General features: G+C 34.0%; 1 protein-coding gene across 7 annotated transcripts in view; it reads left to right on the plus strand.

Moving 5' to 3' along the window:
* LOC125674697 (uncharacterized) overlaps nt 1-8934 on the plus strand; it is a 53967-nt gene extending 45033 nt beyond the window's left edge. For all 7 annotated transcript variants that reach the window (XM_048911935.2, XM_048911936.2, XM_048911940.2 and 4 more), the window contains 3 exons: nt 662-697; nt 908-933; nt 7903-8934. In XM_048911935.2, the coding sequence (XP_048767892.2) occupies nt 662-697; nt 908-933; nt 7903-8268 (428 nt within the window). In that variant the 3' untranslated portion in view covers nt 8269-8934. The remainder of the gene's footprint in view (nt 1-661; nt 698-907; nt 934-7902) is intronic.
* The last annotated feature ends 8566 nt before the right edge of the window (nt 8935-17500 follow it).

Consider the following 17500-nt stretch of genomic DNA (forward strand, 5'->3'; position numbering starts at 1 on the left):
TGAACCAGTTTGTAATAAACTTATCGAACCGAAAATCAAGGCATTGAATCAAGGGTTTATATTGAACAATATCGGTATTTCGGTGACTTGTTTCAGCCCTAGTATTAACATTAAAACATCAAAAGATATGACTAATTTGGACTCATCCTAAAGTCCTAACCCTGGGTTTTGATTGAAATTCACCATTTTTTGTACATCCTTTTCTGCTATTCCTAAGTATGCATTTAGATTTTATACAGTATCAGCAAACTTACACATAAATACTATTTACTAAGTTTGGCCCCACCCTGGGGTCAAAAACCCTTACTCTGGGGAAAATCAAATTTACAATTTTGGTAAAAGACTACCTGCTCTGTCCATTTAGTTTCAATTTAGTATCAAAAGCACTAAAGAAAATGTTATTTAAATGTTCTACACATAAACACTATATAACAAGTTTGACCCCGCCCTGGAGTCAGAACCCCTACCCCAGGGATCATGAAATTTCTATTTTATTTATATATATAATCAATAAAGTATTTAGGGTCGGCAGCAAAACCATAGGTAGGGTCGGGAAACCGGAAACACACAATATTTTCTTTTGGCCTTATGAAGTCTTACATCCAGTTAATTGTCAAATCACATGTCTTGAGTGACTATAAATTTCTTTCTGACCCTTTAGAACCGAGTTTTTCAACAAGACCTGACAGTGGCAGTGGTATGTATACGGTGTGAACATTATTTGTTTAGTGGAAAATAAATTAATCTAAAATTCATTCAGATAATATAAACTTGGATATGTAAAGGATTATTTTACATAATGTCAACCTGGAAGAGATTTCATGCAGCAAAAGAAATGCATGTATCTTTCAACTGCATGAGGTTGAAAATGTTATAATTTTTTTGTATTTTTTTTTTTTATATTTAGGTGCATCAACAGAAGATTTTATCAGGGTAAGCCTAGACAATAATGAACCTAGAAACGCTTTTTAGCTCACCTGAGCTGAAAGCTCAAGTGAGCTTTTCTGATCGCCTGTTGTCTGTCATCTGTCTGTAAACTTTTTACATTTTCGACTTCTTCTCCATAACCGCTGGGCCAATTTCAACCAAACTTGGCCAAATTAAAGCATCCTTGGGAGAAGGGCTTTTAAAGTAGACCTATACTCGGCCTATATTATATATATTATACTCGGCCTACGTCACCATCAAATGTACCGTAAATGCGGAACCACGCTTCCGTTTTCCGAAATGTGATATTTTAACGATATCCATTTGATTTTTACATGGCAATACGAGATATGAATATCCTATATCAATTCCTTCCTGGGTGTTCTTATCATCTTATCAGTCAAATTTCAAGTCGATAGTTTGTGGGTTTTAATTTTTAAAAAAAAAAAGGGGGGGGAGGGGGATAGAGATGATTATAGCTTTAGAAAAAAATCGGTTGAAGAACAAACATTTTGGTGGATGAGGGTGTGTCAATTACATTGTACATGTCTGTGTGGCATTCAGTGTACATTGACTATTCATGTATGTAAAAGTTTTACTATGATCCAAATGTTCAACATATGGATCAGCGGGGCATCAGAAAGTGGGGGAGACAGATGGGAAAAAGGGGGTGGGGGTAGGTCAGACCAATTCAGATTTCCACGAGCATCATGTTAATATTTCTTTTGTGAGGATCCGGGTTAGAATGGGTTCCAAATTATCATCAACAGATACATGGTACGCTCGTGTAAAAAAGAAAAGTTCACATTTCGCTGCTCCAGTGACCACAGATATCGTAGTTGTGTTCGCTGCTACAATGTTACAGATATTGACGCAAGCTTCAAAGATCGGCTACAAATAATTTGTTTTATTTCACCAACCGCCATGAATTTGTCATTTTTTCCTCATCCTCTCTCCTTTTTCAAAATTATTGGGGCAGCAACTATTAGATCCTTATTGAGATTGCATCTACATAGATCGGCGTAAGTGGTGTACGTGTACATGCATCCAATTTATGTACATGTAAATAATTTCTTGACCTGTAGAGATTAATTCATATAAAACTTTGTCTCAGGACATAAGATATATCACACATTACATGTATGCATTAATCATATATTAAGCAAAATCATCAAAATTCAGTTTGTTACTTTCATTTTACATTTACATTGTGCAAAGCTTTCTCTAGAATATTTTTTTCCAGATAGAATGTAAAATTTAATTGTAAACCACATGTATCTTATAATAGTTATAGTTTAGAATAGTTCAAATTATCATCCAAGGTTGTAAATATGCTCAAACTTCACATGTCTTACGATGATATGATAATGTATAATTTTTCAATATTTGAAGGGGGGGGGGGGTGTACTTGCTGTAGAGCTGATAGCTTCTAAAATAATGCATCAACATATAATTTTCTTACTCAAATCCTTATTTAAGATAATAATCTGTAAATTAAAACCAATTAATTCAAGGTTTAGTCCATAAAAATTAGGGAAAAGACCAATATTGATGTCAAATGGTATTTCCTACAGTATTTCTTTTAACATGTTTGGGCTCACAAAGTGTAACATTATGAAAATATGTATTTCAATTTATTAGAATAAATGATTACATATCATTAAATAAAGGGTATGTAGTCTATGTTGCTTATTACAGCCCATTTGTTTGGGAAAATAATAATTATTAAGAAAAATAAAAAAGGAGGAGTGCATTTTCCTTAATGTTGATGGGGTGCTTACTTTTGAGAAGCAATAACAATGAAAATAGCATGTCAACATATATATTTTTCAATGTCTATCTATTACTGGAATATATATTAATTTTGTAAAGGCAATTTTTTCATGATTGAGTCCATTTAAGGCCGAGTATAGATCTTAAATGTCCCTTTCAAAGGAGAGATAATCACAACAAGAGGCCCATGAGCCACATCGCTCACCTGAGTCACTTTAACACATGGAAAATAAATTTCCCATTGTTATTCCATTAACTTTTCAGGAGCCATGTCAGATTTTAAGAAACTTGATTCTGCACTATGTTGAGGAGGTTCAGGTACATTGAAATACTTCTGGCTCAGAGGTTCTTAAGAAAAAAGGTTTTCATAATACAGTTAAAACCAATGTAAAAATAGTTTCTTTGATAATGTCGGCATCTGAGCTCCAGGTGTCATGACTGTTACACACGTGATTTTGCATTATGTCAGGTATCTTCTATGCAAGTTCAAACTTTGTGGCCCAATGGTTCTTGATACAAAAATAAAATTTTAAAGATTATTTTCTATTCAAAGACATGTAAATATGGTTTGCCCTATTGTGACCACACTTTTATGGCCATCATTTTCACAAACTTTATTGTGCTCTATATCAGAAAGCTTCCATGTAAATTAAATGGGTTTTTTTTCCCCCCCGCTCTGTAACCCCATTTCATGATTTAACTAACTTTATTTTGTATTTTCTCCGATTTGCGTTATCTTCCATTGTATAAGGAGCATTTTAACAATTTTTAAATCCCCTTTACCCAAGGATTTTATTCAAGTTTAGTCCAGTGTTTCAGGAATTTAAAAGTGTAACAGACAGAGATGACGACAGGTAATTGGGTATTACACATGTCAACAAATTCACAGACCGATGCTGTATAATTAATTAGAGTGTTTTTAATAAAAACAAATGTCTTCCCAACTTTACAAATTGAACGTGCTCCAAGTTAAGTCTCATACCCTTAATGCACAGCATGACTGGAGAAAACTTACAGCTGTAACAAAGACATTATGAACTGCACTTTGTGCGTACAGGAAGATTTTGGAAGTGAATCAAATGAAAATTGGGGGCCATGATTTCAACAAACTTGAATTTGAACTATGTCATAAAGCTTCAAACTTGAATCTGAACTATGTCAGGAAACTTCGATGTAAATTTGAACTCTTCTGGCTCAATGGTTCTTGAGAAGAAGATTTTTCCTATATAAATACATATAAAATGTGGTTTCCCCTAGTGTGGCCCCACCCTGACCCCCAGGGGCCATGATATGAACAAACTTGAATCTGCATTATGTCAGGAAGCTTCCATGTAAAGTTGAACTCTTCTGGCTCAGTGGTTCTTGAGAAGAAGATTTTAAAAGATTTTTCCTATATAAACACATATAAAATATGGTTTCCCCTATTGTGGCCCCACCCGACCCCTGGGGGCCATAATATGAACAACTTGAATCTGCATTATGTCAGGAAGCTTCCATGTAAATTTGAACTCTTCTGGCTCAATGGTTCTTGAGAAGAAGATTTTAAAAGATTTTTCCTATATAAATACATATAAAATATGGATTCCCCTATTGTGGCGCCATCCGACCCCTGGGGGCCATGCTATGAACAAACTTGAATCTCCATTATGTCTGCAAACTTTCACGTAAATGTCAACTATACTGGTACAGTGGTTCATGAGAAGAAGATTTTTAAAGGGACTGGTTCACGATTTTTGATAAAAATTATTTTTCATTTTTGATGTTAAACATTAGAAATATAGCTCATTTAATGTTGACAGCCAAAATTTTGACCTTCTGAATGCAAGAATAAAAGTAATATTTTAGCCTTTAATATGTGTTATGTAAACAAAGACTCGAGTCTTTTTATGTAAACAAACAAACAAGTGAAATATTGATTTTGCAATATAATGCATCTTAATTTTGCATAGTAACAAATTTTAACTTTTAGATGACACATTTCACCCCAAAAATGCTTGAAATGTGAAAGATATAATAATACTTAGATCGATATCCATTTCTTTTGAAAATTTCGTAAACAATAGCATACCGCAATCTTTGTTTACAAAACAAATAATAAACTCTCTAAAATGAGATTCTGTGATGATGTATCACCTTAATTTTCATGTGAAATCTTTCAAACACATTAGACAGTAGATTTTGATCATTAAAAGTGAAAAAGAAAATTTTGGGTAAAATCGTGAGTCAGTCCCTTTAAATGACCCCACCCTATTTTTACACTTTTGTGATTATCTCCCCTTTGACGAAAACCTGGCCCTTAATTTGAACAATTTTGAATTCCCTTCAATTAAGGATGATTTGCATTAAGTTTGAATGAAATTGGCTGGAGAAGAAGATTTTTCAAAATTTTCAGTGTATTTTTACTGATTTGCTATTATCTCCCCTTGGATAAGGGGGTTGGCCCTCATTTGAACAATTTTGAATCCCCTTCACCCAAAGATGATTTGTGCCAACATTGGTTAAAATTGGCCCAGTGGTTTTGGAGAAGAAGTTGAAAATGTAAATGTTTAACAGACAGACAGACGATGGACAAAAAGCGATCAGAAAAGCTCACTTGAGCTTTCAGCTCAGGTGAGCTAAAAATGAAAAAAAAATAGGGTGGGGTCATTTAAAAATTTCTTAAGAACCACTGGGCCAGAAAAGCTGAAATTTACATGAAAGCTTCCTGACATAGTGCAGATTCAAGTTTGTTAAAATCATGGCCCAGGGGGTAAGATGAGTTGACAATAGGGGATCAATTTTTACATACAAATATATCGGAGAAAATCGTTAAAAATCTTCTGAAAATTCACTGGGCCAGAAAAGTTTACATTCACATGAAAGCTTCCTGACCTAGTCCAGATTCAATTTTGAAAAAATCATGGCCCCCGGGAGTAGGTTGGGGTCACAATAGGGATCAAAGTTTTACATGCGAATATATAAGAAAAATCTTCAAATATGAGCCAAGGTGATTCAGGTGAGCGATGTGCCCCATGGGCCTCTTGTTTGTCTTGCAATTAAACGATCAATTCAGGGTAACAAAAGAAGAAAACCTACCTGGTACTGGTCCTGATTTGGTTTTAGTCTTTTCAAAAGCTGACCCATAATCATTTTAGAAGATTATCACCTAAGGCTGAGTAAATGTAATTGATTGTTTTTCAATGCCTTTAGTATTTGCACATTGATGTAATTAAACTTATAATAGACTTCTTATTATTAGGATATCCTAGATGCATGTATTGTTTTCGCATTTTGAGTTCTAAATGATATTAATTCATATTTTTGTAATCATGGTACTATATATCCATTCTTAATTAACTTTGGACCAACTCCCTTATGTGAGTGATATATATTTATTTTACAAGACATTTATTTCTGGCAATAATAAACATGTCACTGATGTATGATACATATATATTATTACTACAGTAACTTGATCCGAAGAGTCGGATCACGTCGAGTTGACAGGCGTGGATCATCAGATCACACGAGACGCGAAGCTATTACTGTAGTAATGATAAATTTATTATATACCCCCTTCTGCATTTTAAATCCACATTTATAATATAATAAATGTAATCCAAATTATCAAAAACACAAACAAACCATGAAATTATGTTTTGTGTACGTAGTTTTGTTTTGTGACGCGGTCAATATTTTCCACAAATAACGTTGCGTTGATGCATTGTGACGTCATTGTGACGGCATCAGTTTCAGAGGATACTGATACGGAATCAGAAAACCACAGTGTGATGATCCGGAAAACCGGATCACACGCTGTGAAATCCACAGTATCAAAGAACGATACATTGATGGGTATATAATAAATGTATTTGAATTCTAGAAATAAAAATCTGAAGAAGTACATGCAGATGTATAGTACTACATGTATGTCATGAAAATGGGTACTGACTGTTCCATTACCAGACAGTCAGCATTAAAAGTGAAAGTTGCGGGTATTTAATGTAGTTCCCCCTTCCTGTGACATCATAAGATTTCGCAAAGTCAATGATTTAATAAGATATATGCATGACAGGAACATAAAAAATTTTGGAGTCTTTTTGAATGGTTATTGTAAAAAATCTTGTTAATCGTAAAATATTTCAAAAGTCAATTATATATTTCAAAATAGTGAATCCAAGGGCAATAACTCTGTTTTCATTAAATTATTTATCTAGTCCATTATGCAATGAATTTCCTTTATTTTTCCACAAACATTTTGTATACTTTTAAAGAAACAGTTACATGAAATTGTTTTGAATACTATTATATCGTTTTAACCAGTTTTTGTGAAATTTTGATAATGCTGTTTAACGAAAATTGCAATTTTCTGACGTTGATAACAGGTATATTGTGCTAATTGATAAAAAAAAATTATAAATACCGCAACATACTTATTTTATCAGTTTTATTTCTTACTAAGATATATTATTTGAAGAATCAACAATCAAATATAAGATTGAACCTATAATTCTAGAAAGGTGGAATTCAGTTTATTTGTGAATTCCATCCAAAATGCGAGACAATGTCAGTGTGCCACGTGTGCAAGATTGAAATTATATTTATCATAATTATATCATTATAAAATGAAAACAAATTAGAGTTTGAACATTGAGATTATTATAAGTTACATTCCGTGGGAGGTACTATTCAGGTTTATTAAAGGTTTAAGTATAAACAAAGATAACTTACAGAACGTGTTATGCAGAAACAGCAGTTTCATCTGAAAGTGTCCGTCATGTTTCTCTGATAGTGTCATTTTCAACTAAAAGTGTCTGTTATGCCTATACACCGTTACATGCATTGTATAATGTACAATTCTTTAAAAATATCTTCCTCTCAAAAAAAACACAGTGATACAAAACAATTGTAGTTTCAAGTATGCATGACGACTCCCAGAGTGATGTAGAATTAAATTTATTAAAGGAAGTTTTAAGTTTTGCACTGTAATACAAGTATATCGGATAATTTTCTTCGTGAGAACTACAGGAATAAGTGAAATTCAACCAGACTCCTGTAATGGTGATTTAAGTTTTTTTTTTGTTTTTTTTTTACTTGAGACCTTGTGTGACCGTTGCAACTTGATGTGTATAATGTATAATATTGATCAGTAAGGAAAAACCATTTATCAAGTGTGGCCCATGGAGCTTTTCTTTTAAAATCTTGTAATCTTTTCTTTTGAAGAATGAAGAATTGGAGAAAATCATTGATCAAAAGTTGGAGAAAAGAGACCAAAGGTTTTTGTGTTCCTTGAACAATGCAACTGAAGAAAATCGAAAGGCATTGAACAATGCAGCTGAAAAACTTCAAAAGGCAACAGAAAAGCTAATCAAAGCTCAGACAACGATTCAAGAGCTAAATGAACAAATACTTGCAAAAGACCAGAAATTGAAGAACAAAGACATGGAGCTCGAAAAAAAAAATCAGCTTGAGAGAGAAAATGTTGAGCTTAAACAAAGAGTACGTGAGCTAGAAGAGATGAAAAAAATATGGAATGATGAGAAAACTAAATTACAGGATAAAATAATCAAATTACAACAGGCTGATTAAATAGAGAAAAGAAGAAAACATTAAAGTTGTTTTCTCCATCGGAAGTGTATGCAGATGAATGCAAAGCAATGCTATTATAGAATGGTTTCTGGGTGTTTTGGGTCGACAGGCGTAGCGAGCTATTCCTTGTGGATTCACCGCTACACTACCACTCTAGCTCCTACGCAACTGAATATAGTTTGAATCGCAGTGCATGTTTTGTGAAATAAAATCATTGCCGTGCACATAAAATGCTTAATAATGTCAATGGAAAGCATACATTGTTTGGGAAAGAATGTGAAAATATTTTAGAGTCAGGCATCGACTTAGCAGGTCTGCAACTGAATACAGTGGGAGATAAGAAGAGCTTCTGTGGGTATGAAAGCAGACACTGCATGTTTTTCATTGAATTTCAAATTTGTTAACATGTTTAATAAAGTTATGTATGATATGTTAAAATTTTAGTCGAACAATTATGCTGAAAGATAAGTCTATTGAAATGATATTTTTAATCACGCATGAATACAAGGAGAGAGAGGACTAGAAATAGATGAATAAGGACTTAGATATATTGCATTTAACTTTCCGTGAAAGTAAATGATATGGCGATTCTTAAAGGTCAAGTGTAATAAAAATAGATTTGAAAATAAAGTTTATAATTCATTAAAACCCGTTTTGAAAAGTTTATTGATGTGTTTATTTTTTTTTTTTTAATCCAGATAAATGCGCAAAATACCTATTCCAAAATCGTTGTTTATAGAAACGAATGAAGGAATTACCGCCCTTTCTTATGACGTCATCTGAGACAGTTGTAGTTGTTTACGCCTGTATATCATCGTTTTAATTTCCGTGAGAAATTGCCAGTTTTAGCAACACCGTGGATATTGACGGTGAAATACCGTATAGATACACTTGAGTTTAGGGATTCAACCTTTTATGTTTGTACCTGCACCCGTTTTGAAACCATCCGATAGTAATATGTCTATATGTTCGACAAATATCTCATAGGAATCTCAGTTAGAAATTATTTACCGGGCCAGTCCATAGAAAATTGGGAATGATATTGGAAAAAATGTTCTATCAAAAGATAACCTTTGTATTTTACACAATCTAGGCTAATCAAAATCAGACTTCATAGATACTCGCCGTTTACTCTATTGTAGGGATTGTGAGATTGACTCTCACGTTTGTATTTTTTTAAATGGAATTTACTAATATGAGATTGATCAGATTCAGATTATGATGTGTTTAGCTAGATATATATTTAATTGAAAAATGCCTTTTTGAACAAAGAACGACAAAAGAAAAAACTTATTGTGCACAACGTTATTTGTACCCCCCCCCCCCCTTTTTTTAAAAAAGAAAAACATCTACATGTCGATACAATATCATAAAATGTAAATTAGGCCTAATAGTAAATGTAATTTCTTCACAACACACGTCAAATGCGAAATTGAAATATTACGGCACAAAGTTAACGAATTGTAGCATTTTGAGGTGTGAAATTTTGCCTTAATGATTCATGATATATTAATTAATGTAGCCTTAAAAAGCATAGTAGGAAAAGGAAAACCTTGTACTTGTTTTCATAATGAACTTCAAAAAAAAGCTTTGGAAATTGGACTGAACTCGAAATAAATAAGGTTTTATCAAAATAGCTTTTTTAAATTGAATTCATTTCCATTTTTACTATATTTTAAAATATATATAGTGAAGAAATGAAATGGTGAGTCCCTTATAAATATAGTATGAGTACGACAATATTCGAAAGATATTTTTATGTGCAATCGGAAACCCACTGAATTAAAGCATTCAGTGGTGGATGTAGAGAGGGGTGGATTGCATCCCCCCTTTTTGGGTTGAACTTTTTATAATTAAAATACATTCCTCCACTTGTTTTGTAGGATGCCCAGTTAATCATCACTTTGCACTTTGTTTGGCGTCAAACAGGATGATGCGTCGGGGTTGATGGAAACCTGATCCTCGTGAATAAAAAGTGTCAACTCACTGATCCTCGTGGCTTGTCACAAATCTCAGTGTCTCTTTTCAGTTTCAGTGTCCAAATTCTTCGAAATTTAGGGCCTTTTGGGAAAAGAAACATACTTAATCCCTGTCTCGATTTCACATTGCAGTTCAAAGCAGCGCATTGTACCATAGTATAGGACTTTTCTATGTAAACACCATCTTCACAAGTCAAGGGTTATTGATTCGTTACCTCGTTAGTGCGAGGTAACGAATCAATAACCCTTGACTTGTGAAGATGTGTAAACACTACAAAACCCTATCAATGCAATCGAAAGTTGTCTTAGATGACGTCATAACTACGAGCGGTAACTCGCGTCATAACACATTTATCGATCGCTCAGGTAAAGTTTGATAGCGCCGTGTAATTCACGCTAAGTGATTTTTATCAAAATTGCCATGGAAATTAATCCATAAGTGTACGACAGACATTTTTCTGTATAAAACTCAAGTTTTAGGAAAATCACCGTACTTGACCTTTAAACTAATATTCTAACAAAATTTTGACGGAAATATATCTGAAATGAATTAACGAATTCTATATTTGCTTTGTTTAAATAGATAAACAATGTAAAGTAAATCTTATTTAAAGTCGGCACTATATACATTCAATAAAACAACGAACAAGTTAACATCATTTACGTACGCACGAGGTACATTTTGCGGGGAACTTCATGTAAACAGAACGAGGGAAGAGACGATCACGATATTTGAAGACTTCAAGAGAATAATTTGTATCGATACCTACAAATTGTGTATGGGCTGATACTGTATTGTCTTTTGCGGTTGGCTTTTGATATTTTGACTGATAAGTGATCATCTCATGCAGATGTGCTGGATACCATGGATAGTGACCTTTGATCTTGATGAACTTTTATGGTCACACAACTTTTGAAGTTTTTTTGGGCAAATGTGTCGTGTTCCTAGTTTGTGGACCGCCGCGATGGTCTAGAGGTTAGAGCGTTCGCCCCGCATGCGGAAGGCATGAGTTCAAATCCCGGCTGCGGCAGACCTAAGTCGTTTAAACAGTTATTAGTGACAGTTCCATCGCCAAACGCTCGGCACACAAGTGTAAATGTCACGGGTCCTCGGGAGATGACCTTAAAAACGGATGTCCCGTGTCACAGTAGTAGGTGTGACACGCAAAAGAACCCTCGCTGTTGATTGACCGTAAGTGCCAAGCAAAGGCCTAAATTTGAAACCCTTCACCGGGCTTAGTGACGTCTCCATATGAGTGAAAAATTCTCTCTCATGACGTTAACAAGATACAATCAATCCTAGTTTGTGACGTTGAAATTCCATAGATATATAGTTAATCATAATACTTATGTTATGTACATTTTGTGTTACCATGCTTTAAAGATGCTGACCCTGAATTCAAGCTTACAAGACGATGCTGTGTAAATTCTTCTGATCAAAATTTGTCTGTCGTCGTCGTAACCTTTTCACCTTCTTCTCAAGAACCACTGGGCCAATTTCAACCAAACTTGCCACAAATCATCCTTGGGTGAAGGTCATTCAAGTTTGTTCTAATGAAGGGCCATGTCCCTTTCAAAGCGGATATAATCACAAAAATAAAAAATAGGGTGGGGTCATTTAAAAATGTTCTTCTCAAGAACCATTGGGCCAGAAAAGCTGAAATTTTCATGAAAGCTTCCTGACATAGTGAAGATTTAAGTTTGTTCAAATCATGGCCCCCGAGGGTTGGATGGGGCCACAATAGGGGATCAAAGTTTTACATATAAATATATAGGAAAAATCTTCTCAAGAATCACTGAGCCAGAAAAGCTGAGATTTACATGAAAGCTTCATGACATAATGCAGATTCAAGTTTGTTCAAATCATGGCCCCCAGGGGTTGGATGGGGCCACAATAGGGGATCAAAGTTTTACATGCAAATATAAAGGGAAACTCTTCTTAAGAACAACTGGGCCAGAAAAGCTGAGATTTAAATGAAAGGTTCCTGATATAGTGCAGATTTAAATTTGTTCAAATCATGACCCCCGGGGGTTGGATGGGTCCACAATAGGGGATCAAAGTATTACATACTAATATATAGGATAAATCCTTGAAAATCTTTTTCTCAAGAACCACTGAGCCAGAAAAACTGAGATTTACATGAAAGCTTCCGGACATAATGCAGATTCAAGTTTGTTCAAATCATGGGCTCCGGGGGTTGGATGGGGCCACAATAGGGGATCAAAGTTTTACATGCAAATATATAAGGAAAATCTTGAGAATCACTGAGCCAGAAAAGCTGAGATTTACATGAAAGCTTTCTGACATTTCAGATTTCAGTTTGTTAAAATCATGGCCCCCAGGGGAGGATGGGGTCACAAGGGGGGGGGGGGTCAAAGTTTTGCATACAAATACATAGGAAAATATTTAAATATGAGCCAAGTGACTCAGGTGAGCGATGTGGCCCTTGGTCCTCTTGTTTAAAATCAGAGGCGACCTGAAACAAACATATTTTTTTTTTTTTGGCCTTAGTGCGATGAGGTGAAACAGATATTAGAGGCGGCCCCCTTTTCCGTGGTCAATAAAAGTAATTCTACATTACAAAAGTTAGTATTTTATACATAGACGCCTTCGGCGATGGTTTCTGAATAGTTTTAATAGTTCCCTTTGTTTTGATTTGGTCACCTGAGTAAATTCAGGTGACCTTAATGGACCTACTGCAATTGATTTGCGTCCGGCGACGTGCGTCGGTTAACAACTTCTTCCCAGAAACTACTGGGCCAGTCTTGACCAAATTTGGTATGTAGCATTCGTAGGTGAAGGAGAACGAAAATTGTAAATTTCATGATCCTCCACCCTAAGGCGCCTTAATTTTGGGGGGGGGGGGGGGGGGGGGGGACTATAAAAATGATGTATTTCTTTAAAAAAAAATCTTCTCCTTTATACTCCTGGGCAGAGAAAGTGAGTATGTAGTAATGATGAGCTAGGAAGCCTCTACCAAAATTGTAAATTTCATGATCCCCAGGTTAGGGGTTCTGACCCCAGGGTGGGGCCAAAACTATATAGTGTTTATGTGTAAAACACTTAAATAACATCTCCTTTAGTGCTATTGATACTAAATTGAAACTAAATGGGAGCAGGTAGTCCTTTACTACCAAAAATTGTAAAGGTGTTGCACGTCTCATGTTAATTTCCCTAGAAGTGTTGCATGAAAGATCGAAAATTTTAAGTTATTCAAATATATGACAAAACCAATTGGAACGTATGTCTTGATTCAATAATTTTTGAAAATAAGTTTAAGGATATGCGGGACGATGATCACGTGATGGTTGCGAATTTATTATAAATTTAGAACCGGACGCAGCGTAGTTAAGCTTCCCGAGAAAAATCACAATACTGTACAGACACACTATACGACGTCATAATAATAATTAAAAAAAAGTATACGTCACGACGTTGTATCGCGTGGAAAATGTCATCATATTTTGTTGTAATTTACTACCGCTGTCAAGTGTTTTGTGTAAATCTTTTGATTGAATTCTTGTCAAATGATAATTTTCATTTTATTTCATAGTGATTACAAGTCTCTTTTTCATATATATACATTGCATATATTATATATATGTATAGTATGCGCCACAATAATTTTGATACTATAACCTACAATTTATAGTCACCGAAATCGCTCCTACATGCACATGCAATTTGCATCTCTAGGCATTTACCAAAAGAAAGTCAACCGTCTGTAAACAATGACTCAGTGCAAGTGTAAGATGATGATCGTTTGTTGATATTCACTATAGTAGTGTGAAACTAGATCTGGACACACATTTCTCTCTGAATCTTGCTTGGGAGACGTACAAACTATTCAGATGCTTTTATAATCGATCCTTGTTTGCGAAAAATCCCCCCCCCCCCCCTTATGACGGCAATCGTTACTTTTGGTCAAATATTAACGTCCATACTAGGAATGTTTAATTTTTGCAAGCATTTTCATGTAAATATAAGTACGCTTTATCTCTGAAACTATTTCATATTCCAAATTATTTTTACTAACTTTACGAAACGCTGCTATGGAAATGATAACTAATATAAAAAATATGACACACGTCGGAATGTATGCGAGAAGCAGACGTGTGAAAAAGAAAAAGGTGCAAAGTCACAACATGTGCGATACATAAATACTTTGAAAAATAGCATGGAGACGATCGAGTCAAGCGACACTAGCTACCATGGCCGCGGAAATGCTGTTAATCTAGTAAAGGAAGAAGTAGCTCATATTGACGTTAACTAGACCTAACCCGTGGTTTGAAAGAAGACGTATTGTTTAGAGCTAGACTAGACGTTTTGTTCGAAGCCATGTTTAATATATACATGTATATTTAAAAAAAAAAAAATTTAATTTGTTTCCATTAACTCAATTTTTGTTCCATAATTATGAAAATTCTAAAGATTTCAATAGGTTCAAAACAAATATAGTTTCTAACAATTGTGTATTCCAAAACAGGCACGAAGAATTAGCCCCCCCCCCCACCCCCCCACCCCCCCCCCCACCCCGCTTGCACCCCCCTCCCCCGTCTTTGACAATGAGCTTTTTTTTTAAATTTTTGTAGTGCAAATAAATTGAGACTGTTCCACCCCCCATTACTTTTAACAGTAGTTGTTCATGAAAAGAATATAAGCTTGAAAGTTATTAATAACAAATATTTCGCCAAGCCTAACCCCAAGTGAACATATCAATGTATAACTTCAAGGACGCCTACCTCAAAATCAAGATTAGCTTCACCCCTTCATATTTCTATAGGAAGTTGGGTATATGAATAGCTTTTAATTGCAGTGTTTGCAAAAAAAATCATTGACAAGTTTTTGAGCAGTGCTTCATTTAGTATCTGGACTACCCTGTTTTTTAAGTACCAATTTCCACCCCAAATCCTTAAATTTTCCCAATTTCTTATTATATGGTTATGTTTAAGCATTTTATTATTATATATTTTATATTTTACATATATTCTAAAAATTATTGTAAAAGATATAGATAAAAATTCCATCAAATAATTTTTTTGAATTGAAAATCGGAATAATCTTGTAAAATTCACAATTTTCGAAAAGAGGGGTAATTCAAAGCTTATTATCTTCCTTGTATATCTAGAAAGTGGCCATGAAATTTATACACATTGTACAGGACATCCTGATGGTGCTTCATGAAAAAAAAATAAAAAAAATATTCATGACGAGTTATTTTTGGCCACATCGTCCCGCATGTCCTTAAAAGACGTTTATTGACAAAATTAGCCAAAATATTTCGAGTTTAAATCAAGCAATACGCGATTTATATGATTTTTAGCGTTAAAATGAAGGGGTATCCCCGAATTTCAGAAAAACTGCCTCCGTGAAACAAAATAAATTTAGCATGAGCATGTTCTTCGAGTTTTCCTCTAAAAAACTGTCGCTTTGAAATTTTGTTTCACGAATTTTTGTAAATTTTAAAAAACCGAAACGACTTCACTAGTATTATTTTCAACTTCATCTGTACGTTAATTTTCCTCAGTAATATATGGTCTACAGCGTGGTCCAGTGGATAAGGTCGTCGACTCTAAATAAAAGAGAGGGAAAAAAAGGTCGTCGACTCTTAAATGTGAAGATGTTTTCTATTTTTAAAACGACCGGGTTCGACTCCCTCACGAATTTTTTTTTTTTTTTTCATATTCCTTTTCCATCTAGATTTTTTTTTTCGTAATTGAAACACGCTTCTAGTTTTTATAAATGTTTCATGTCAAATCTATGTTTATTACCATGTTCCGAGTTTGAAATAAGCTTCCAACCTGGACACTGTTTAGTTCGTGAATGAGACTCTCAACAAACACGCCGAATACAGCATGCAATACCTGTGTTTTGATAGTCAAGGCTGCTAACGAGAACTTGTATGTTTTTCTGAATGAAAGTTGTTGACAAAGGCATGGTGCCTTTTACGAAAAATCGTTGTGAACTATGCAAAGCATTGGAAGGAAAACCAAACGAGGTAAATAACCGTTAAACAGTTTGAGTTTATATGTATTCCAGTAGCAAATTCCTATGTTGAATCAAATTTTACAGGTGCAGGTACTTTGAATAATGTGAAGTTTATTAATGCGTATTAAACTTGCCATATATTGTTTTGTGGCCAGAGTCATGTACAGTTGCCAATTGTTGGTTGTAGAAAATAAAACATACGAGTATATAAGAGCTTTTGGACTGTAGTAGTATAGAATATTAAATATTTTATACACTTGTAACATGTAACCGTATATATTGTATCTGATACTCAGGAAAAAAAGAAGACAATTTAATTTTCATGATTTCAAAAATTATGTTTAGACTAAATGTATAATGTATTGACACATAAAATGTATTAGGCTTGTCCCTAGTACTGGGGAATCCTTCAGGTATTTAAATGGCAGATGCGCAATGAGTATAAATATGAATGAAGGTCAGTTCTACGTCACGAATGTTGGCACGGAGCTCCGATTAGGGAAAATTCCCGCTTCTGTGCAACACCCTCTTTGATGATCCCAGGGGTATATGAGGCGCCGTTTTAATATTTTTAAAGTATTTTCTGATATAAAAAAAATCATTTTTTGATATCAAAGTCTATTTTTTGATATCAGAAAATGATTTTTTGATAGCAGAAATTCGAATTCTTGATATCAAATAATAACAGTCATTTTCTGATATCAGAAATTTGATATTAAAAAAACTGATTTTCTGATATAAAAAAAAAATCATTTTCTGATATAAAAAAATACATTAAAATTTTTATATCAGAAATTCACATTCTTGATATAAAAATTATAAGACATTTTCTGATATAAAAAAATTCGAATTCCTGATATAAAAAAATGATTTTCTGATATCAAGAAATCGATTTTCTGATATCAAAAAATGATTTTCTGAAATCAGGAATTCAAACTGATTTTTTGATATCACAAAATATATTTTCTGATATCAGAAAATGGCGAAAAATCTTTACATAAATAATGAATACTCCCTTGACCCGTAGAAATCGCTGAACTACAGTCAGATTTGCTCTCTAAAATTCGTTGATGATTCAGATTTTTTTAACGATAGAAAGAATTTTATAAGGGTTCTTGATAATTCTGGACATATTCAACATATAGAAATGAAGTGTTGAAAACGTGATAGGTGGATCTACATAATGTACATTACGCCGTTTAGGAATATAAACCTATATGAATATGATAGTTTCATCTTCCTGTACAGTGCGTCTCCATCATTC

The sequence above is a fragment of the Ostrea edulis genome, chromosome 3, assembly GCF_947568905.1.
Source record: "Ostrea edulis chromosome 3, xbOstEdul1.1, whole genome shotgun sequence".
Classification (NCBI taxonomy): Eukaryota; Metazoa; Mollusca; class Bivalvia; order Ostreida; family Ostreidae; genus Ostrea; species Ostrea edulis.